Source organism: Psittacula echo (genome assembly GCF_963264785.1).
Source record: "Psittacula echo genome assembly, chromosome: Z".
NCBI lineage: Eukaryota > Metazoa > Chordata > Aves > Psittaciformes > Psittacidae > Psittacula > Psittacula echo.
In genome coordinates, this window is record NC_137742.1 from 57,833,045 (window position 1) to 57,854,898 (window position 21,854).

General features: G+C 44.3%; 2 protein-coding genes across 11 annotated transcripts in view; one reads left to right on the forward strand and one right to left on the reverse strand.

Annotated features, from left to right (window-relative positions):
• Window positions 1–191: 191 nt before the first annotated feature.
• Window positions 192–8,899, reverse strand: DNAJC25 (DnaJ heat shock protein family (Hsp40) member C25). Its single transcript, XM_080636949.1, has 4 exons — window positions 6,577–8,899; window positions 4,921–5,073; window positions 2,594–3,064; window positions 192–1,608 (listed from the first exon to the last, which is right to left on the reverse strand). Exons 1-4 carry the CDS (start codon window positions 6,877–6,879, stop codon window positions 1,486–1,488), a joined length of 1,050 nt encoding a protein of 349 aa, XP_080493075.1. The 5' UTR covers window positions 6,880–8,899; the 3' UTR covers window positions 192–1,485.
• Window positions 8,900–9,074: 175 nt separating this feature from the next.
• The window catches only part of ECPAS (Ecm29 proteasome adaptor and scaffold), a 67,288-nt gene continuing 54,508 nt past the window's right edge, over window positions 9,075–21,854 (forward strand). For 5 of the 10 annotated variants that reach the window (XM_080636877.1, XM_080636881.1, XM_080636884.1 and 2 more), the window contains exons 1-2: window positions 9,385–9,576; window positions 18,497–18,627. In XM_080636877.1, the coding sequence (XP_080493003.1) occupies window positions 9,540–9,576; window positions 18,497–18,627 (168 nt within the window). In that variant the 5' untranslated portion in view covers window positions 9,385–9,539. Of the gene's footprint in view, window positions 9,162–9,381; window positions 9,577–9,688; window positions 10,152–18,496; window positions 18,628–21,854 lie in introns of those variants that run through there. The other 5 variants (XR_013958691.1, XR_013958692.1, XM_080636880.1 and 2 more) reach the window with 4 other exon arrangements.

Below are 21,854 nucleotides of genomic sequence, written 5' to 3' on the forward strand. Positions count from 1 at the left end.
GCCAGCTAACTTAGCACCATTTTCAGTAGAAACACTTCTGAGGAACTTGCTTTTATAGATCTGATAAAAAACAGGAAAAGCCCAGTATGGTTATGGCACCCACCTGCCCCTTCCCCAGTAAAATTCTCTAACAGTAATATGGCAACAGAATTTTTTTACAAGCACATCATGGAAACTCAGATCTGGGCTGAGTTACAGAGGAAACAAGAGCATCCTGTTGTGCATTATTTATTCTAAGTACTCTGAGTTCTGACCAGAATAGATAAAGAATACTTTAGATTTGAAAATAAATTCAGTACATATATTATATAAACTTTTATTTACATAAGGCATCAAAATTGCCCTTTTAAACAAAAGGGCCATCTTCCCTTTTACCAATACTTTGGTGAAAGAAATGTCACATTTAGTAAACTAATATTCACTGGTATACTTGTTCTGAACAAGCAGGTATAACCAAACAAGAAGATGAAAAACCAAGCGCAAAAGATCTAAGCATACTATATCATGACTCACTCTGTAGAACAAAGAATTAAGGCTTGTCTGCATCACGACCATGATCAATCATGCATCATTTATTCCCACAAAAAATAAAATTCCTTTCCAACTGGAACAGGAATAGCAAAAGTAGTCTGGTATAATCCCCATATTGTCTACATCAAAAAACAATTTGGCACCTTAGAAATTAGCTTTAAAAGTAGGGAGAAATAGAGAGGAATAATTTGTGAGAGACCTCATAGCAGCCTTCCAGTATCTGAAGGGGGCCTGTATGGATGCTGGGGAGGGACACTTCATTAGGGACTGTAGTGACAGGACAGGGGCTAGTGGGTTCAAACTTAAACAGGGGAAGTTTAGATTGGATATAAGGAAGAAGTTCTTTACTGTGAGGTGGTGAGACACTGGAATGGGTTGCCCAGGGAAGTTGTGAATGCTCCATCCCCGGCAGTGTTCAAGACCAGGCTGGACAAAGCCTTGAGTGACATGGCTTAGTGTGAGGTGTCCCTGCCCATGGCAGGGGGTTTCAACTAGATGATCTTAAGGTCATTTCCAACCCTAACTATTCTATGATTCTATGAAAATGGCCCTTGCTTCAGAATCCTTTGTAAGCATTTCCAGTGTCCCTTTGCAGGAACCCTTCAGTTTAAAGAGGAAGAACAGGACTTGCAAGGACTGATCTAGAAGCATTTTGAGAAAGACTAAAGTTACGGTTCCACTGATCATGAATATGAAATATATACAGAAAACACATTGTTTGGAATAATCAATTCCACACTGAGATCCCCAAGTAAATGGCATATATACATTGAGCTGAGCCTGTTTAATAGGTCTGATTTATAAAAATCATAAACCTGTATTATGTTTCGGCCTGATTTAATAATTCCTGAGTTTTAGATCACTGCTGCGCCACAGCAGTCAAAACTCTGAATGATGTAGTGAAAGGTTTTGTACATCACTTTCAACATTAGCATACATTTTGTTCAGCAACTTTCAATCATCAATAAAAGTCAGTCTTCCGGGTCCTTCATTTTTCATCCACCGCCGATATCTCTTCCATCGGGGATCCATGGCCATCTTCTTCTTTAGCTCCTCCTCTTGTTCTTGTTTGTAGACCTGAGAGACAGACAAAAGGTTTTAGTAAGGCTGAAGAAACAGCTTACGTGAACCTCAAGGGGTGAGTGTGTTTGTACTTCAACCATTCGCCAGCTTATTGTTTTTATGCAAGACTGAATTGCAACACAGAAGCAGATGTTGGCCAACACCGACTATAGGAGTACCTTCAGCCTACCAGAATCTGGATAGAATACTGCTATGGAACTTTATTCCTAGTTGAGTTTCTCAACAACTAAGTTAATATTTCTGCATTAAGTATTGGCAGCATCAAAGGATAAGTAATTACATTCTGGGAAGAAATTGTCTCATTTTAATGAAATCTACAATTACGAGCAAAGTCAAGTACCTAAAAAAAGCAACAACATCTGTTGTTATTCTGGAAGGCAGTTTATGTAGATATAGCCAGTGTAAATCTCAACACCATACAGGTTTATGTCATCTTGGTGTCATCTGACTTCTTCCTGGAAGGGAATTAAATTTCATGCTCTGCTATGCATGAACAAGATTTAAAAAAGTATTATAGATGAATTTATAAATACACAAGCTCAATGTTCAGTGATCACAGAGGTTTTAAGAACTACTAGGAAAGTAACAGAGTGGGTGGAAAAGTATCGTGGAGCTCCATGATGTACCATGTATTGAATACTTAAGTCTTTTCCATTCTAAAAGGAGACTGGAAAACTGAATCAACATGCAGACAGGCACCTCCAACGATCAAAGAACCGAGAAGCTTTTGGGGGGAAACACCTAAGCATATTTTTCAGCCTAGAAAACACATGAGTAAGTTTCAAGTAAGGATATAGTAGTAGTACGTAGGAGCACAGGTAGTATGAGAGAAAGAGAATAAAGCATGATTATTCTCCATTTCTAATCATGCAAGAGCCAGCAGGTGGCTGGTTCAGAAAAAACATCTTCACAAACCCAGCTGTTCGTATTCTGGGAGCACTGGAAAACCACCACTTGCTTTTCCATCAGAGCTACCCACCTCATAGTTTTCTCGTATCCACAGTTGCCGTTCAAGGAAAGTCTCTTTTTGATGATCTTCTAGGCTGTCAAACTGAGATTCAGACATTTTCATGTACCTTCGTATGATATACAGCTTCTCTTCTGCACCATACTCTTGCCCTTTAATAGTGAAACGATAAATCCACCAACAGTTCCAAACTATGTATTTGCCCAAGTAAAAAGGAGCAAGAAGGATCTGAAACAGAAGGATATCATATATCTTGGGCTTCTGATAACCGCCTTTTATATCTATTTTATTTTTAATAATGTCTTTGATGATTTCTTCCTCTTCTTCACGAATTTCTTCTTTAGACCGCCTGTTCTTGCCTTTTTCTTTAGTCTTGTTGAGTAAACCTTGTTGCCTGGCAATCTCAGTAGCTTGTATACGGTATTTTGGCACTGTAGCTAGATAGTTGATAGCTTCATTGTAACTATTCCACCAACTGAAGAACTGTAATTGAAGAACAGAGAAAGTAAGACCATGTTTTTACAGACACATTCCTATTTGGAGTTTTACCAGGGGGAAAAAAAATTGCTGTCATAGACCTTTGGGCATAATTACATTGCAGCAAAAGTAAAAACTGATTATAACAGTACTTCTGCAGTGTTACAGAAGCTGTAATTATTCCTCCAAACTTAGTAAGCCATCTGGAAAATAGATGTATAGATGTATATGTCACAGCAATACACAGTGATGAGGAAGAACAGGAGAGACTGTTCACATTGGCTTTGTTCAGATTGGTTTTGATCACGAGGAGATGGCAACCTCCTGAAGGGTAATGCTAGGCTGTGCCAGCCATTCTTAGAAGCCCCCTTGGATTTATAAATAAAGTCAGTGGTGTATGAACATTTCATTACAAAATTGCTACTCCTTTAAAACAGTTAATTAAGCATGGATTAAGTATGTCACAATCCCATTAGTCTGACAGGATTCACTTTACAAGATTTAACATCCCTCTCTGATCTCCAGCTACCCTCTGAATTTCAATGCAGAAAACCAATCAACCAACCAGACCAATCCGAACAACAAACCAGAAATATAGTGCCTGGGGTGAACATATCTTACTGGGCAACTTGTTTAAAAGAGCAGCATTTCACACTATTCATCAAGACAAGGGGCAGACACACACAGACATTATACAACCTTAACAAGGGCCAAGAAGAAGAAACACTAGAAAGCAAGAGAGGCAAAACAGTTTACACAGCCATTTACACTGAATTTGCAATCATTTGCAGCTGGACTGCAGGAAAATGTCTCCACTTAAAGCCAAAATAAGAAATAAGAGGTGAAGTGAAACTCTGCCACTGGAAGTAAGTCTGGAGAGAAATTAAGTACTTAGCTGCATATGTCACTGGAATTTGTTATTCCAAGCTCTCAAATTCTGATCGATATATTTTTGTTTTAGTTTCCAATATCCCACTAAAAAGGAAGCTGTCTGCATCACAGAATAAGCTTTCTGGGTATTTTTAATGACGTTTTAAACCAGTAATCTAATAGATGCTAAAGAAAAGAGTTATGCATCTTCTTCGACTTAAATATTTGTCAGACACAGCACAAGTTTTCTCATCTAGGAATAGACACCTTCCACTGGGTTCAACTCCAGCCGGCAGCAAAGTACCACACAGCCACAAGCCTCCCCGCAGTGCGATGGGGAGAATTGGGGAAAAAGGGTGAAACAGGTAAAACAGGTTAAAAAGGTGGGTTGAGATAAGAACAGCCAGAACCAGGACAAAAACAAAGGCTGTTTCATTGACCTTGGACCTACCACCTTCAAAGCAAACTTTGCTGAGCTGAATTCACTTCTCTCCTGACTTCAAAGCAGTGTTTAAAATACATGGCAGCGTAAGAGTCACACATTACTAAGCTCCTGATATTCAGACCTATGATATGAATTCAGTCTTGAATTCAGTTTCCAATTAGACTGTTAAAAAAATTTTAAAAAATACATATGCAGCTTGACAGACTGACACACACTTATTTGGAGCACTATTCCTGACGCTGCTTAGGAACAGGCTGTTCTGAGCCTGCCATGAAGAACTACGTAACTTCTTCAGAAATGCTGCATTTGTCTCTGTGAAATACCCCATCATTAGATTAAAATAATCTCTTTGTCCAAGGTACCAAGGAGAGCCAAAAATTTGCTGAGCACATCTGACTTAGATTTGTTAGGGACACCACCCAGAAGTTTACTACAGCAGATAGAAACGGGCACGCTGTTTAACACCTGGCAAATTATAAGAGCTGCAGATACTTCTCTTCCCATTCAGAAACTCACTGAGCGGTATCACGTAAACATGAAATTTTACCTGAAACACAGAGATGGCACACACTGTAACTAGAATCACTATTCTGACATCCACTTTAGGTGCCAATCTCCTGCTGTAGTAGTGATAATAATGCCTGTAATACTCTTCAGGATGATCCAACATGTAGTCATAATCTTTACGTGTTTCTTCATCCTGCAGGAAGAGATGAAAAACATGTATAGGTTCACGTTCCTGTTTTCACTTACTCTGTTATAGCTGTGCTTTACATCTCACTAATGACCATACTACAACAAAACTGGCAATAGTCCAACTGAGCATGAAGCACAGAGGAAAATCTTCCTTTTCCTCATACTCTCAATTAATTTGTTCTTACATTCATCTGCCCACACACATCTGACGTATGTGGTCTTAAATGCATAAGCACGCACTGCATGAAGACATCTAATAATGAAATAAAGACAAGCAACTGAAATCCTCATAGGAAGCATTCTTAATTTCAGAATGGGAAATCCAGATTGACAACAGTTCTTAAATATTGCTCAGTGATAGATTTTTCAGACAAAGAACCTATTAAGAGATTGTTTTACAAATCTTCCAGAGTTCGCATACAAGGCTGTGGAATCTGTTCAATGAAAGGTCATTTCAAAACCTCATTGTTCTTGTTTTCGCAGAGTTTTTCTCATTTTCACCCGTGTAATTAAGAGATGAGAAGTTTAATTTTGTCAGCCTCAAGTGTATTCCTTTCCTAGCCTAAAAAATAATTTTTTTTTTCTCCCTTGCAGACTTAAAACACGTTTCTTTCTTCCATTACCATGTTATGTCTTTGCCAAGCCACACACATTTTGCCTGACAAGCACCCCTTACAGATCTCATAGGCTATTCGGGTCACTGTTACTTTTTTGTTTAAAGGTATAGCTCTAAGATAAAGTCCAGACAGCTCATTTTAAATACGAAGGGATTTCCAAAAGAACAAATTCTAAATACAACGGGATTTTCAAGAGAACTGTACCCTGCCTCCTGTACTCTAGGACTGGCTACTGAAGAAGGTTTTTCGGTTTTCCCCTCCTCCCCGAGTGCTGGTAAGAAGCAAGCCGGCGAAGTCCACACAAAGGAACGCAAGACCGAAGCTGCAAAGCCTCCCGCGATGTAAAGCAGAGAGGCACTGATCCTCCCCGGGGACGAGATACACCTGCGTGGCTGAGGTCTGGCAGCATCCCGATGTTTAAGCTGAGTCTTTTCTGATTTAGACACACATGCAGCAGATGAGTCCCAGCCGCCGAGCAAAATTTGGAAGAGATTACGCACCTTTCATAGCTTTTACAAGCCACGTTTTCTCTCCTCGCAACATGCCATTGCTTGCTTTTCCCTCCTGTCGCGAAGGCGGGAGCTCCCGCGAGCCACGACGGGCCACTGAAGCACCAGCGGGCGGGCGGCGAGAAGCCGGCCCGGAGCGGCGCTCGCTCGACCCCGCTCCTACCCGCCTGGGCGCCTCCTGCTCTCCCGAAGCCGGCCCGCCGAGGGCAGCGGCGGCGCGGGCAGCCGCGGGCTCGGGCGCCCTGCCTGTCCGTCGCCCGCCCCGCTTCCCGGCCCGCCGCCGCGCCACCCGCACGGCCCCCGGGGCGGCCCCTCCGCAGGTCCCCCGCGCTGTCTCTTACCGGAGCGGCTCCGGCCGCGGCGGCGGTCCCGCTCTCTCACCTTGAGGGTCTCGTAGGCGGTGGCGATGAGGAGGAACTTCTCGTGCGCCGCCTGAGGGCCGCTGCCCGGGTCCCCGCGGTACCGGTCGGGATGGTACTTGCGGGCGAGCTGCCGGTAGGCGCGGGCGATCTCCGCTTTGCTGGCCTGCCGGCTGACGCCCAGCACCTCGTAGCAAACGCGCCGCCCGCAGTAGAGCCCCTCTGTCAGCGCCCGAGCCGCCCGCGGCAGCAGCGCGGCACACAACCACAGACACAATAACCACCGCCGCCCCGGCCCTCTGCCACTCGCCGCCGCCGCCGCCATCTCGCTGCTGCCGCCGCTGACCGCCAGCGGGGCCCGCACCTTGCGCAGGCGCGCGTCGCGGCCGGGGATGGGCGGGGCCGGCGCGGGGCACACGGGGGGCGGGAGTGTGGCCGGCCAGGCCCGTGGGGAGAGGTGTCGCGACAGAGTCCGCGCTTGGCACGGCGGTCTTCTTGCTGATCCCCAAAACGCGTGTCCCGCTCGTCCTTCGGGTGGGGAAGGCTCTCATGGAACCATAGAATAGTTTGGGCTGGAAGGGACCTTCTAAGGTCACCTAGTCCAACCCCCTGCAGTGAGAAGGGACATCCTCAAATAGACCCAAGTTGCCCAGAACCACATCAAGCCTGGCCTTGAATGTTTTCAAGAATGGTGCATCCACCACCACCTCTCTGGGCAACCTGTGCCGGTATTTTATCAAGCTCGTAGTAAAGAGGTTTTTCCTCACGTCCAGCCTGAATCTTCCCTCTTTTAGTTTAAAACCATCACCTCATGTCCTGTTTGCCAAAAAGTCTGTCCTCATCTTTTTTATAGGCCCCTTCTATGTACTGAAAGGCCACAATCAGCTCTCTCCAGAGTCTTCTCTTCTCCAGACTGAACAAGCTCAATTCTCACAGCTTTTCCTCACAGCTGTCTGATCATTTCTGTGGCCCTTCTCTGGACCCTCTCCAATAGGTCCATGTCTTTCCTGTACTGAGGACTCCAGAGCTGAATGCAGTATCCAGGTGGCATCTCACCAGAGCAGAGGGGCAAGATCACTTCCTTCGACCTGCTGGTCACGCTCCTTTTGATGCAGCCCAGGACACGGTTGGTTTCTGGGCTGCAGGTGCACACTGCTGGCTCATGTCCAATCTCTCATCCACCAGCACCCTGAAGTCCTTCCCCTCAGGGGTACTCTCAATGCTTTCATCCCCCAGCCTGTGTGGATACCAGGGGTTGCCCCAACCCAGGTGCAGGAATATCTCATGGAATGCGCTCTGAGCACACGTTTTATTTGAGCACTCTCCTGTGAGCTCAGGTTTTGCCACCCGTGCCATGTTGGGTCAGGGCGATTCGATGTCAGCCCTTTCCCAAAAGGACATATATCTGCCAGGGAACACACCTCCTGCTGCCATGTCTGGAGTGTGCGCACTGCCTTTGGCAGTGGCAGCAAAAGAAAGGGCATTAAATCCTTCAAAACGGGCATTTGGCCCCACAGCTGCCTACAGTGTCTCTGGCAGGAACCATAGAATCAAGTAGGCTGGAAAAGACCTTTAAGATTCATCAAGTCCAACCATTACCCCAGGACTGCCAAGTCCATCACTAAAGCATGCCACTGTGGGCCTCATCTACATGGTTTTTAACACTTCCCGGGACAGTGATTTCACCACTTCCCTGGGCAGCCTGTTCCAATGCCTGAGCACCCTCTGTGAAGACTTTTTTCCTAATATCCAACATAAACCTCCCCTGGTGCTGCTTGAGGCCATTTCCTCTTGTACTATCAGTTGTTACTTGGGAGAAAAGACCAACCCCCACCTCACTAAAACCTCCTTTCAGGTAGTTGTAGAGAGCAATAAGGTGCCCCCTGAGCCTTCTCTTCTCCAGAATAAACAACTCCAGTCTCCTCAGACGTTCCTCATAAGACATCACCTCGACAACAGACCTCTCCAAGGAAGATCACTCAAGCTTGACGCAGGGAACATTTACCACAAACGTAACTAGCTCTTCAGAGAACACAGGCCATTCTGCTAGATATGAGTATGCACCTTGTGTATCTGGCCTCCTCTGCCACTTATTCATATCCCTGGGAGACAGATGAGTCCCAAATCTGCTTCCTCAAAATAATCCTACCTCTGTGCAGCTTCTTAGAGCCCAGCCGCTCGGCGTTGGAAGCTGACGTTCAATCCCTCAGATTCTGAGCTTAACAAATAAAGCAAAACTTGTTCCCGGCCTTTTTTTTTTTTTTTTTTGTTACTTTTCCAAGCTGAGGAAGAAGCCGCTTGTCCGTCACGGGGCCACCTGCGATCTCCTCTACCGGAAGCAGCTATCTCCGTAGCTGTCGGAGGGGACACCAGCTATGGCAGGCGGTGGGAGGAGCTGTGCCAGGCGGTGGGAGGAGCTGTGCCAGGCGGTGGGAGGAGCTGTGCCAGGCGGTGGGCGGGTCTCGCCGGCCGCGGGATGCAGGTGGCACCGTGCGCCTATAGGGGGCGCAGTTGCGCCGACCTCGGCTCCCACTCAGTTTTCCTCCGCCGCCGCTGCGGAGAGGGGAGGGTGTATCGCGGCCGTCATGGAGGTCAGCGCGGACTCAGGTCAGTCTGCTGACGCCGGTGCTGCCTCTCTCCTTGGGAAGCACCGGGAGTCCGCGGGCGGGGCGGGTAGGGGTGAGGGGTCAGCGGGCCGGTGCGTGTGCGCGGCGGGGGCGGGCGGCCGGGACGGTGGCTCCTTCTAAATATAAAGCGGCGGTGACGGGAGGGCGGGCGCTGTTGGGCCCGCCGTCCCTCGCGGCGGTTTGTGTCGGAGTGAGCTTCAGAGAGGAGAAGGAGGAGTAGGAGGAGTGAGCCGGCCCGGTGTCCGTGCTGAGCGGAGCCGACGGCGGAGCAGAGGGGCGGGAGCGGCCAGGGCCGGACTGCAGCAGCGCGTCTCTCGCTGTCTTTCCTGCCTCCCTTTTTCCCTCCCCAGCTGGCAACATGGCTGCGGCCGCCGCGGCTGCCCAGGACGAGCTCAGTAAGTGGCCGAGGTGCCGAGGGCTCCCGGTCGGGCGCCGTTCCTACCCCGGGGCGGGTGGGCGGGCGCGTGCGGAGCCGGGCCGGGGTCTCTCCTCGGTGAAGGCCCCTCTGTGGCGTTGCACGGGGCCCGGCTCACGGCCCGGTGCGGCTATACCGGCGGCGGGGCCGGGCCCGGCTCTGCGCAGCCATGTCGGGAGGCGGAAGCCAAAGGCTGCGGTGTTGGAGGAGGCCTGTCCCGGCCGCGGCCTCCCCGCGGGCATGGGGGGCTCGCTCCGGCCTGCGCCCTCTCCCGCCGCTGCGTGACCTTGCGAAGCCGGCTCGCCGCCAGCTCAGTGGGGAGGGGGCTGCTCGGCGGGAGGACCCGCGGACCCGACAGAGCTCCCGTGCAGGGAGAGCATCCGCACCCCGCTGCACCCCAAAAGGGCGAGCAGTTTCCCGTGGCTGGCTGCGCCCGCTCCGCTTTGTTCCACCGCCATCCTCTTGCTGCAGCACCAGTGTAAAAATACCGCGTGCCGAGGCACCGGCGTGCTGTTGGGGAGTGCTCAAGCTGCCGGCGCAGTGCCGTGTCGCACGGTAGGTGTGTGAGCACATCCTCAGCCTCTGCAGTTCTCGGCACATGATTACAGCAGCCAGAATCGGAGGTGCCTGCATCTGCGCCGAGCGTGCAGGGCAGGGGAAACCCAGCTCCTGCCTTCTCTTCGCATCTAAATCCCATTCTCTGTCCGGTGCAGTAAAGGCTCAACTTCTCTTTGGAGAAGCCTAAGAAATTTTAAAGACCGTTTTTTCTTTTCCTGTCTTGGAATAGAACAAGGTCTTAGACAACTGTGAAGAGTTAATAGCAAGATAACGTATGACTCAGCCAAATATAAGAGGGCCTCTGGTTGCCCTGAAATAGTACTTGGCAGTCGGTGGAGAGGAAGGGCAGAAGAAAGCGTTTGAGCAGATTCGTGCTATTGGCTTTCAGTTCTGAAAACATTTCTGCCTGATGTGTCACTTGGTTTTTTTTCGTTGTTCTCCGTATGCTGCTGTGTAGGTAGCATCTGTGTTCTGCTCTTTGTTAGCTATAAATGGAACTAAGCTGAATGGAATGAAGCATAAAATGATGATGAGGATGTTCTTTACGTAGCCAAAGAGCCAGGATCTTGTGGTGGAGTAAGAAGAATCTTGCAGTTACACTGATCCTTGGAGGGCACAAATGCCAAGCTATTTATTCCAATGACATCTGGGATAAATTGTAATCATGACCATGAAAGACCTCACTGCTGCTGTCATCCAAGAGTTTCTATTGTCAGTTTTACAATGCTAACATGATTCCCCTTGGTGAAACCGGTCAGTGTGAGATTTCTTGCTTGCAACTCCTCAGCTTTTATTTGTAATCTAGCTCCCCATCCTCCAGATATGATCCTGCAAAAACTTAGTTCTCAACCATGTGCCAGTTGCTACACAGCCCTTTGTGTTAAGCTGTGCTGAGAGGACAAATGTGCTTAGGTTGAGATTCACGTTAATAATCATATGGTATAATTCGGATTACTTGTCCACTGCATCCTTCAGAATTGAGGGGGTTCCACTGGTTTGGTTAGAAATCTTTAATTTTTGTGGGGGGGAGGAAAGAGAGTGGATTTTTCTTTTCTAGTTTTGGGTTATTCCTTAGTACCTCATCTGTCACTGAATAGAAAGTACTGTAATCTTAAATAAAAAGTAAAGCTAATGGAAAAGGAGTAATTTCAAGTAGAGAAAGAGATGGAAACTATACAGCCTCCGTAGGGGCTTGCTGTCTTTTGGTACATTTAAATAATTAAATTTCAGCATATTTGGAAAGAAATTTGTTCTTTTGTAGGGTAATGATTAGTCCCAAAATAACAAAAATAATTACTACTAGTTTTAGATTAGAAAACCAGTTTTCCTTGCTTTATATATACATGGCTATAGGAATCTTTGATCTATGGCTCCACTCAAACACATGAACTCTTATTATTTGCTTAAAATCTGTATATGGATGTTTACCAGTTTAAGGACAAATTGTTTGAAGGCAGCATAAGAATGGAGATAAGGCAGTTAAAAAAATAGTAGAAAATTGGTAAACTTGCCTTGAACCTGCAAGAGTTCAGACACAGGGGAAAGCAAGATTAACCTTGAGTAAGAATAGACAGCCACTAAATGGAGACCTAAGCCTGGCATACTGCAAATGTTTGGATTTCAGTATGCTATTCAAATTTTTTATCATCTTTTATATAAAATGGAAGAATAGGATAAAGAAAAGGTAATATATCACTCCTTCCCAGCCTTTTCCAGTGAGATCTCATAAAATAACCTGGTGGCTGGCCTACTTTTACAAATGCCCCTTGGAGCGATTTGGCTGTAGGCACGCAGCGGGTTACTTGTAGAGACAGGAATAGCACCGACAAATCCTGACTCACTGTTGGCTACTGTAATCGTACTAGATGTATTTTCTCACAGAGTCTAGTGCCATTGGAACAAGAATTTGACACAGATTTTAGTAGTGGCACAGTAGAGAAGAATTTCATGCTTTCTTCTGTATGTGGAATAGGGCAGAAACCATTGCTTAGTTCTGGAGAGTGTGCTTGAGCATTTGCTTTATCAGGAACCTGCCCCTAGAACTACCGCTGCCATCCAGGCAGTGAAGTTGAAATGCTGCTGTGTCTAGTACTGTTCATTCAGCTTAGAGGCTTTGGGAGGAGATGTGGAGGATGATAGTGCAAGGTAATGGTTATACAGAGGAGGGTTTTGGAGAGGGATTTCTTGTTTGCTTTACTGAAACAGTTCTAGAAATGCTTTAATGTAGCAGCCCCACTAATCTGTTAGATAATTTCAGCAAAGTGAACATAAATTCTGGCCTTATGAACAGAATTTTGCTCTCCGACTGTCTGCTGTGTTTTGCAGAGGACCCAGACTCTCTTTCTCATTCCTGATGATGTTAAATTATGAGGTACAGTAAGGTTAACTTGTCCTAGCCCTAATAGTTTCTTGAGTCAGTTTTCAAAAGAAGAATGGTGTGTATTTTACTTGATACTCAGCTACACAAATGCACATTGCTGAGGGGTGTGTGTAGAATAGCTGATATGCTGTGTGTAATATGCATAGATGCTAGTGGGAGCTAACTCTTTATCACGTGTAAGGACAAGGAGGAGAACCTGGATACATGAATTGGAATTGTGCTTAGTTGAACTGAGATTCCTTTCATTAAAAGATGGATGAACAGTGAACCAGCTACCTCAGCAAGACCAAGCATTCAAAGAGTTCACTTCCATGATTTTATAAACAAAAATTAAAAAAAAAAAAAAAAAAAAAAGGAGGAAAGGTCCTCCCTTGTTAATGGGAGGAAGACATTAAGCTGTTTGTTTTATTCTTTCCATTCTTTCTATGCCTTTCTCTCTGTTGTTCCTTTTTACAAGCTACTATATAGTAGAACGGGAAGAAGGAGCATGTTTCAGTCAGCAGGCTGGGGTTTTGCTCTTGGCTTGGGAGACTGCAAGATCAGTTCTGAAGTGACAAGACTTAGCAATAACTTTGACCCTTTTCTGGCCAGTGTGCAGGATTTCAGAGTTTATAAAGCACAAGTTAGAGCCTTGTTGTTAATGTGACTTTCTTGTAAAAAATATGTATATGTTATCTGTGTTTTGAAATCTATTCCTTTCCTTTTTGCGTGAGGTGTGGTCATGAGTGCTGAAACCTATATTCCTTCTTGTAGTCTTAAATGGAGACTGGAAAGAAATAGAAGTGAAACATGCGTTGCCTCACATATAGGTAACTGCTTTGCGTCGTAACTTGGGGATTTCAAATTCCAAATTCATCATGTCTATTGACACTACTGCTGGAAACAGGGATACAATGATATAGCTCATTTTCCTGCCACTTTGGTTCTTCTACATACAGTGAAAGGGAACATCTCTTCATATGCAATGTCTGCTGTTAAATCCTCCATATTTATATTCATGCTCTTATAAATGCTTTTTCCCCCAAGAAAACACTACAAAAAATGAAATATTGTGTGAAAATGTTCTGCAGCAGCCTTGAAAGGAGTTGTGGTTGTGCCAGAAACATGAATATCTGTTACAAATTTTGCATGGACTTAATGGTATGTATTTGAAAAGTAAAGCTACCTAGTGTTACTTTTTTCTACTTGTACAGTTCATTCTTGGTTGTGTTTTTTTGTTGTTTATTTGGTTGGGTTTTGGGTTTTGTGGGGCTTGTTTGTTTGTTTGTTTTGGGTTTTTTTTTATTTGTGGTGGTTTGTTTTGTTTTGGGGTTTTATTTTTTTCTTTTGTTTTCTTGGGGTTTTTTTTCCCCACATAGTAAAATGTTGACTGTCATAGCTGTAGCACACATTTTGTATTTCTAAGACTACTTTTTAAACCAGACATGATTTATCAGGTGCTTTCTAATGTAGAGGGCAGGTCTGACAGGGGCTGTGGTTGTCACATTGCACATAAACAGATTCTTGGTGCCATAACAATCATCTTTCCTTCAAGAAATTGGTTCCAGCTTTGTAAAGGCAAACTTGCAAGAATATCCAAAAAATAATGAATCCAGTGATGCACTGAAGGATAGTAGTGGTTTAATCTCATTTGCGTTATTCTTCCAACAGTCCCTGGCAGAGCAGGGGCCTTTCCACAGTAGAGCGACTCTGAAAAGCTCACTGTGATGTCATTTTGCCGTTATGCTTTTCCACTGCTTCTGATGTGCAAGCTTGTTCTTGGAGCAGTTTTTGTAGAGCCCTGCAGGATTTGGCACAGTTTTCCAGTTGTGTTTCTGGTTAAGTCTTCTTCCTTTCCTACTTTCTCCCTTTCACTTTGACTTTCTTACTAGTGTAAATAAAATAATGACAATCTTTTGGTGTTTTGGTTTGGTTTTGGTGTTTTGTTGTGGTGGTTTTTGTTTTTTTTTTTTTTAATTCTTTGGACTGCATTAAAAGTTGGACCTTTGCCTCTGACGGTATGTTCTTTCCCCAGCCCTATGTTCACCAGAGTTGAACTGCAGTAGATTAACTATGGAAGTAACTTTATAAATGTAAATAATTAGCTAATACAGAGTGTGCTACAGGTGTGAACCAATACTAAGGAAATATTGCAAACCTAAATTGGAGGTGAGGGTTTGATATGAAATTGAGGAAGGAGAAGCCTTTGTGTAAAATCTTAGATCTCCTAAGTATTGGCTTTTTAGATAGAGGTAAGCCTGTAATTACTAAATGTCTTCTCTTCGTTACTTCTTTATTTCAGTGCTTCCAGAAAATTTAAAAAAATCAGTCAACTTTCAAAAGGGAAGTTATAGGAAGTGTGTCATTGCATGGATGCATTTTAAGTTTAGTGTTGGCTAGCAAAGGTAAAGCTTGAAGTGTGTAAAGTTTTATAATTAAAATTCAGTGCTCTTACAGTCAGGTTGTGTAAGATTGCTGTAGATTAATTTCAGTTGCTGAGGCTTATTCAGAACAGTTTGTGTCATTTTTATTTCTTTTTTTATGGTAGGTAGGTAAGCAAGTTAAACCTCTTGCTTTACTTATTTTTATCATATAACCTAGTGGTTCCCCCCTTGAAATTACAACTGTGCAGTTGGCAGTAGGGACTGTAAAACTAGAGGGAGAAGGTTTTGTCTTCTGTCCTAAAAGCTTGTGAAGGACTCAGTGTGAGAACGTGAGATGGGCTGGGAGCAAACACTTTGTCTTGTTTGATGTCTCATGCACAGTGGTCTGCTTGCAGTTGCAGGCTGGACAAGGAGGCCAGGTGAAGGCTGTGAGAAGACAGAAGGCAGAGAGAGAAAGGAGCTTGCCTGTGCCGGCTGGCAGATCTGCAAGGCACATCTGCACAAATGTATCTTGCATCTGTACACTACATCTGATGTACTCGGATACATCAAGTATCTGAGCCACAGATACTGTGTCCCTGGCTCCTCTCCTGGACCATTGTGTGTGGTTCTTTAAATATCCAGGGTTTATGCTTCCCGCTGTCAGCTTGAGAGATGGTCGCAATTGTTAGTAGAATAAAAACTGAGGAGAAAATGGTTGATGTGCAATACTTCCATGGGTTTATAGCTCTTTGTTTTCCTGTCCTGTTGCTGCTATGGATACAACACGCTGCACTGGCAGCACAGGAGACTGCTCTGACAAATTCCTGACCTGTTTTTTAACGGCAGCCAGGCGACTAGTCTCCTTGAATTTGTTAAGTCCTGTCATGCTTATGGTTAAGGGAAGAAGACCTGAAGAAAACCTAAGTTGTTAGGGCTTAACTGACTAGGCAGCAGAGATACAGGGAAAGTAATAAATACATCTCAAAGGCAGTGTGAACAAGGGCATAGGTTTTTGGATTTTTTTTCCTGTCTGTATTATTATTACAGCTCTGGTTGCAGCTTGTAACAACAGAATAATGGTGGAAGCTGGAAATAGGGTAGATGCATTGCTGCACTTCCTGTGGGCACATGCAGAGTGGTTTCTGTGCCTTCCAGGAGGTGTGCGTAGTCCAGTGGCTACAACAAAGGGGTTGGAAATACCTTCACTTGTGTTACCTTACACTTGAGTCTGCCATGAGAAGGAACGTGTTGTTGGGAGGTTCCTCAGTCAGCTTGCTTGAGGATAGTGTGTCTGCAGTGATCTCCTGGAGTTCCAGGGCAGAGGAGAAAGATTTGATAATTTCATGCATTGTTTATTTCAGCTGCTTGGTGTGGCCTAAGCAGTCCCCTAGTGCTGGCGTGGTTGTAAGACACTGTGGAGGTCCTAGAGGGAGAGATTGCTTGCAGGGAAAGGAGTAGAAGAGAGAAAGAAATTGTTAGAATTAGAAAAAGAAAGAAATGTCACAAAGTTGTTGACTAGCTGACAGCCTGATTGTTCCATGAAATCTGTCTGAACCTAGAGATTGGCTTACAAGTCAGTTTGTATTGTAGGTGCTACAGAGTCTTGGCTTGTAATTTCCCTGACAGTAAAATTTCATAGTTCTCTGTCTTTTCAGCTGCCTGTTGTATTTGCTCAGCAGAAAATGTTGGAAGTGATATGTTTATGTTTAATCTGCAGCTGGTGGCAGAGGAGGAGTGGTGCTGTGAGGCCTTTAAGTGCAGGGATAGCACAGATTTAAAAAACAGGACAGTAAGAGCTTCTGTAGGTACATCATGACAGGTTTGCTGACTAAAGTGGCATTTCTACTTGAACATCCATTTTGTTAGCTCAAGTTCCAACCATATCCATTCACCTCAGTCTTCACCTCTTTCCTGTACAGTGTTTTTTTCTTTTTTGCCCTGGTAGTCCCTTACAGCCAGCTGAGTGCTGCAGGAGGGTTCTCCTTGGTCTTCCTCTAATCTGAGCTTTCACCATGTCACTTTAGATTAGTCTTTGGGGGAATGATTTCCTCCTTGTAGGATATCATAAGACCTGTAGTCCCTTCAAAAGCCCAGGGTCTTCTTGCTGCCTGTGTATCTGTCCTGTAGTGCTGCAGAATGGAGAAGAGACGCTCCTCATACCATGTATGAGGATGGTCTGGCAGTTGGGGATGCTGCTGTGCCAGGGAGGTTTTGCTTTGCTTCTGGTTTAGCTGTCGGAGCAGCTGTGTGCTGGGACTTAAAATAGGGACTCTTCCACTCTTTTTGTAAAGAGAGATGGTCCTCAGTGCTTGTGCTTGTCAGAGGATTTTGGTCTCATGTTTCCTTGAAATGATCTTCTGCTAGCTCACTGAAGAAACAGATGTTATTGCTTCTCCCCTGCCCCCTGTTCTCTTGATCTTGTAGGAGTTGCAACTTTTATTTCTTTGCAGACGTTTTTTGTGGTTGTTTTTTGGTTCTTTTAGTTATTATTTTTGTGTTCCTTCCTGGGTTTGGGGAGGAGACCTGCTGACTAGAGGAAGGTGAAAGCTTTAAAATACTCCCAGCACCTTGGTAGTACTATAATAGGAGCTTTGTGTTTTAAGTTACTGCAGTATGTCCTGTGTTTCATACTTGAGATCTTATTCCTATTGTAATAACTGATATTTGGAAAAAAGAGCAGCAGAATCTAAAAAAATCAGTAACTGGTTCAGTCAACATTTGTACAGCTTTGTAAAGGTTTCCTGTAAGATGTAAGTGGCTTAATGGAAAGTCTTGAGCAGAATAGGTTAGCCTGTGTCAAGATGTCCTATGTAACAAAGTCCTGTAATGTTCTGTAATTATCAAATTTACTCTGGAACAATAGTCTCAAGGTTTCAAAGACCTTGGTTTTCACTTTGTAGCTTGTTTCTTGTGCTTTCAGGTGTGCAGCCTGTTTATTTGTACAATTGCCATGGTGTAGCTTGCCTCAACCTTGCCTCTTGTGCTTTGTCTAGACTCTTTCTGCCATACAAATTGTAACTGGTCTTGGGTTCTGTTGTATGTGCTTTGTAGTTTTGTTCTGTTGACACCATGTCTACAATATGACCAGAACTCTAGGTTGAAGAAGAATAATAACAAGAACTTGCCCTCTGATTAAATAGTGGAGGTATGGAACATCATGATCTGAATGCAGATCACAGCAAGCATCTTTTCAAGAGTTAATATCCCCACAGCTGCACACTTCTGTCGTCATAGCAGAAATAGCAGGGAATGACTTGGAGATCCTAACTTTCTGTTGCACCTTTGGAGATGTCCTAGCCTTGATTTGAAAAGGAGAGTGAAGCAAAGGAAATCTTGACTGTTTCTGTCTTTGACAGAAGTCGTCTCCATGTAATTGTGGAGGCTGGTACTGGAAGCTACCAGGGTAGTTTCGGCCATCAGTTGTTTGCTCATGTAGTGTTGAAAATACAAGACGCCTCTGTGCTGAGTGCTGTTGAAAGGAAAGTACTTTAAGAACTGTGGAGTTGTGTACAGTTCTTAGAAGCCCATTAGGGGATGTTCAGAAAATGCTGTTTTCTTGCTACAGCAATTTTGAGTTTTAACCAGTTTCTCTCCTTTCCTATCTTCTTTAACTGCAGATCAACTTGAACGTGTCTTCTTGCGTCTTGGCCATGCAGAAACAGATGAACAGTTACAGAACATTATTTCCAAATTCCTACCCCCTGTACTCCTCAAGCTGTCCAGCACACAAGAAGGAGTTCGTAAAAAGGTAAGGGTGCAGTTTATCCTAATGGTATGTTGTCATGTTCAGGGAGAAGGAAATGCCCCTGATGTATCATGGTTTACTGTACTACTATACCTACAACTGTTAAGGGCTTAAAGAAAACAGTCATTGCTTGTGTCAGCAAGGTCATTTACAGATGCATGGGCTCTTGCAGCTGTGTGAAGGCTGCATTTGTTTCCAGTTGAAGCCAGCTAGCTGTGAGTTAGCCTGAGACCAAGACTTAGTATCATCAAGACAGTTGCTCTTGCTACCATGTTAGGACTGTTGTGCATTCACCTGACTTATGGCACATGTGGAGCAAGCTCGGTTCTGTGTATGAAAGACCTTGAAGACATATTCCTTGATGTCATTCACTTGTCTGACAGTAGGAATAGGAGCAAGCACCAAATAATTTTGAAGATGGAATTTCATACATACCTGAAGGAATTCAGTTCCCTGGTACAGAAGGCAGCTTTATCACAGAATTCATTCAGGTATATCTTAAATTCTATGTTCAAAACTGTTTGATTCTTGCCTGGTTACAGGCATAGGATGAAGGACCAAGCCATTTTGGAGGTTGAATTTAATATATACCTGGGGAATTCAGTTCCCTGGATTAGGTTATGGGATAAAAGCTCATCTGCACGCCCATGACTTTACATCACTGAAGATTTACTGTGGTGTGTGTAACCTGCAGGTAAATCTGTTCAATGTGCACATTGCTGTTTTCTGTTACTTACATCAGACCTCATCTTTTCAATCTTCTTCTTGCTCCTACATTGCCGTTAATGTGACTGGGGAGTGTCTTAAGAAGTCTGATGCATTTTCAAGGGCTCGGCTTTTAAACGCAAACACCTAGCTTTCTAATGCTAATTTTGCCTAGTGGACAGCAAGAATGTGTCTGTTGTTCAGCTCCAGCCTCAAAATTGTGTTAAGGTGTAAATTGTGTAAGTAAAAGAAAAGGATATGTTTTTTTACATGAACTCTCAAGTGATTGGAAAGCTAATCTAACAGAGACTAATAAAGTAGATGAAATAGAATGGAAAGAGGACAAACTCTTTATTCACCCAGTGACTGACTATAGGCAGTAACAAAACTCTGCATCCATTGTCATGTGTCTGTTCTGCAATTACTGTAGTGGTTAAAAAAAACAGATCCCAGTAACAGGAACAAAAAAGTGCCAACAAAGTCAATTGTGGTTTGAAAACTTGCACCATTTTAATTGGATTGACAGTGAAGCTTTCAACAGTATAGGTATATGAGCAAAAAAGTACATCTCTGTGGTGCCAGTATACTGCTGAAGTGTGGATTAATACAATTGTTAAAGGATTTGCTTTCACCCAGCTTCAGAAGCACAGTGTAGTTCATTCAGTACTCCAGGTGTGTTGACTGCACTCTAATTTAGTTCCACAGATTGACTTTCTCCTCAAAATGGTACTGGCTATGGAAAGGGGAAATTAAAAGTTCGTTTTAATTCCTGCTGCCTTAACATATTGCTGTGTTGGTCATATCCCTGCCCTTAATTTTGTGAGAGTCAGGTCAATATTAGTGCAACATTCAGTAATTTGAACTCATTCTCTTAATCCACTTATCCTGAAATGGTGATCCTTCAGGCCATGGTTTGACAGATGAGTTAAATTAAATTCTAGGATGCCTTGTGCCAAACCAGTTACCCTAGCAATGACACAGAGAACTAATCCAGGGTAGACTTAACTCTGCTGGTTCAGATGTGCTTCAGGAAGTACTGATGTGCTAGCTTCATTTATGCCAGACTGAATATGGTGTCGCTTTGTGCAGCCCATGGGAAGCCAACAAAAACCTGAGCAGCAGTTGTCCTTGAAAGTGCGGACATTTTCCTGATTCAGGTCGAATGAGTACTGCTGGATGAAATCCTTCGTGCACTGATTTGATATTAATGATTAGAGAAGCAGGACACGAGCTAAACCTTCACACGTGACCTGAGCCAGCCATGGCTATTTTTTCACCAGCCACCATGTTCCTTGACTAGGAACTTGACCGGGTTCCTCAAATTCTGTTGTACTCATATGTTTCTGTTCCTTCACAAAAAAGTGTGTGCAGACATGTTTTTTTCCTTTCTGAAATAGGAGGAATTTGTGACTGCTGGTATAATATTTTTGCAGCAGTAAAACTTGATACCTGTCAGCAGTACTTTAGTTTGTCAGATTCTCTCTGGTCTCAGTCACATGCTTGTGGTCAGCTATGCAGTTTCTCTAAATTATATCTGGACGTTATTTTGTTTGATGCCTGGCCACGTAGTGGATGCAAAGATGATGTCTTGGCTCATATGCAGATCAGCAAGCATATTGTTCTGCAGTTTCCATGACAAACTACAATGACAGTGATTTAGCTGCTTTTTCAACAGTATATGGCCAAGGTAATGAGCTGTGAAAAGCACAGGGCAGTGTGCCCACCTTTTTGACTTCAATTGCTCAGTCATCGCGCATCTAGGAGTGGCTCTGGTTTTACTGGAGCTGAGCTAACTCCATTTAATGTCACTTTCATTGGACCACCTTGCTTGAGAACCTGATAGGATTTGTGAGCGAGATGCAGATGTTCAGTGTGATTTCTCAAGATCTATTGTTCCAGAGTGGAGATTGTCTGTAGTTTTTTGAGTTCCTCCATTCAGTTTTGATATTTAGTGGATTTACAAATTACACTTTGCTGAAATCATGGAAAGAAACTACTTAATAGAGTAGTTAATCATGGGATACTTCAGCTTGATGGTGACTCAGATTGTCTCCAGACCAACCTCCTGCTTAAAATGGTCCATTACAAGTTCAGACCAGGATGTTGAAGGTTTTATTGAGGTAGGTCTTGAAAAGACTCCACAGATAGAGACTGCACAAACTCACTGGGCTCCTGCTTCAGTACTTCAGAGTCCTCATCATGGGAAATACCACTCTGTACCTCTCTTGTTTCAGTGCACCTTTGCCCTTGCTCAGCTCACTGTCTGCCAGATGCCAGGGTCATTTCCTCCAGTGCTGCTGCCTGGCTCCATCAGCGTTTCTGCTGGGACTCCACCTGCCCAGGGCAGGGCTGCGCATTCCTCCTGCCTGACATTCCACGGGGTGTCTGTTGACTTCTCTTCCCTGAAGGATTTCAGTTCTGTATTGTTCCACTGCAAACACAGTTTTCGTACACACACTTGATAACTTTCTTATGGGTGTGGCTTTTTCATTGTTTTTTTGTTTGTTGTCATGAATTGAAGTTAC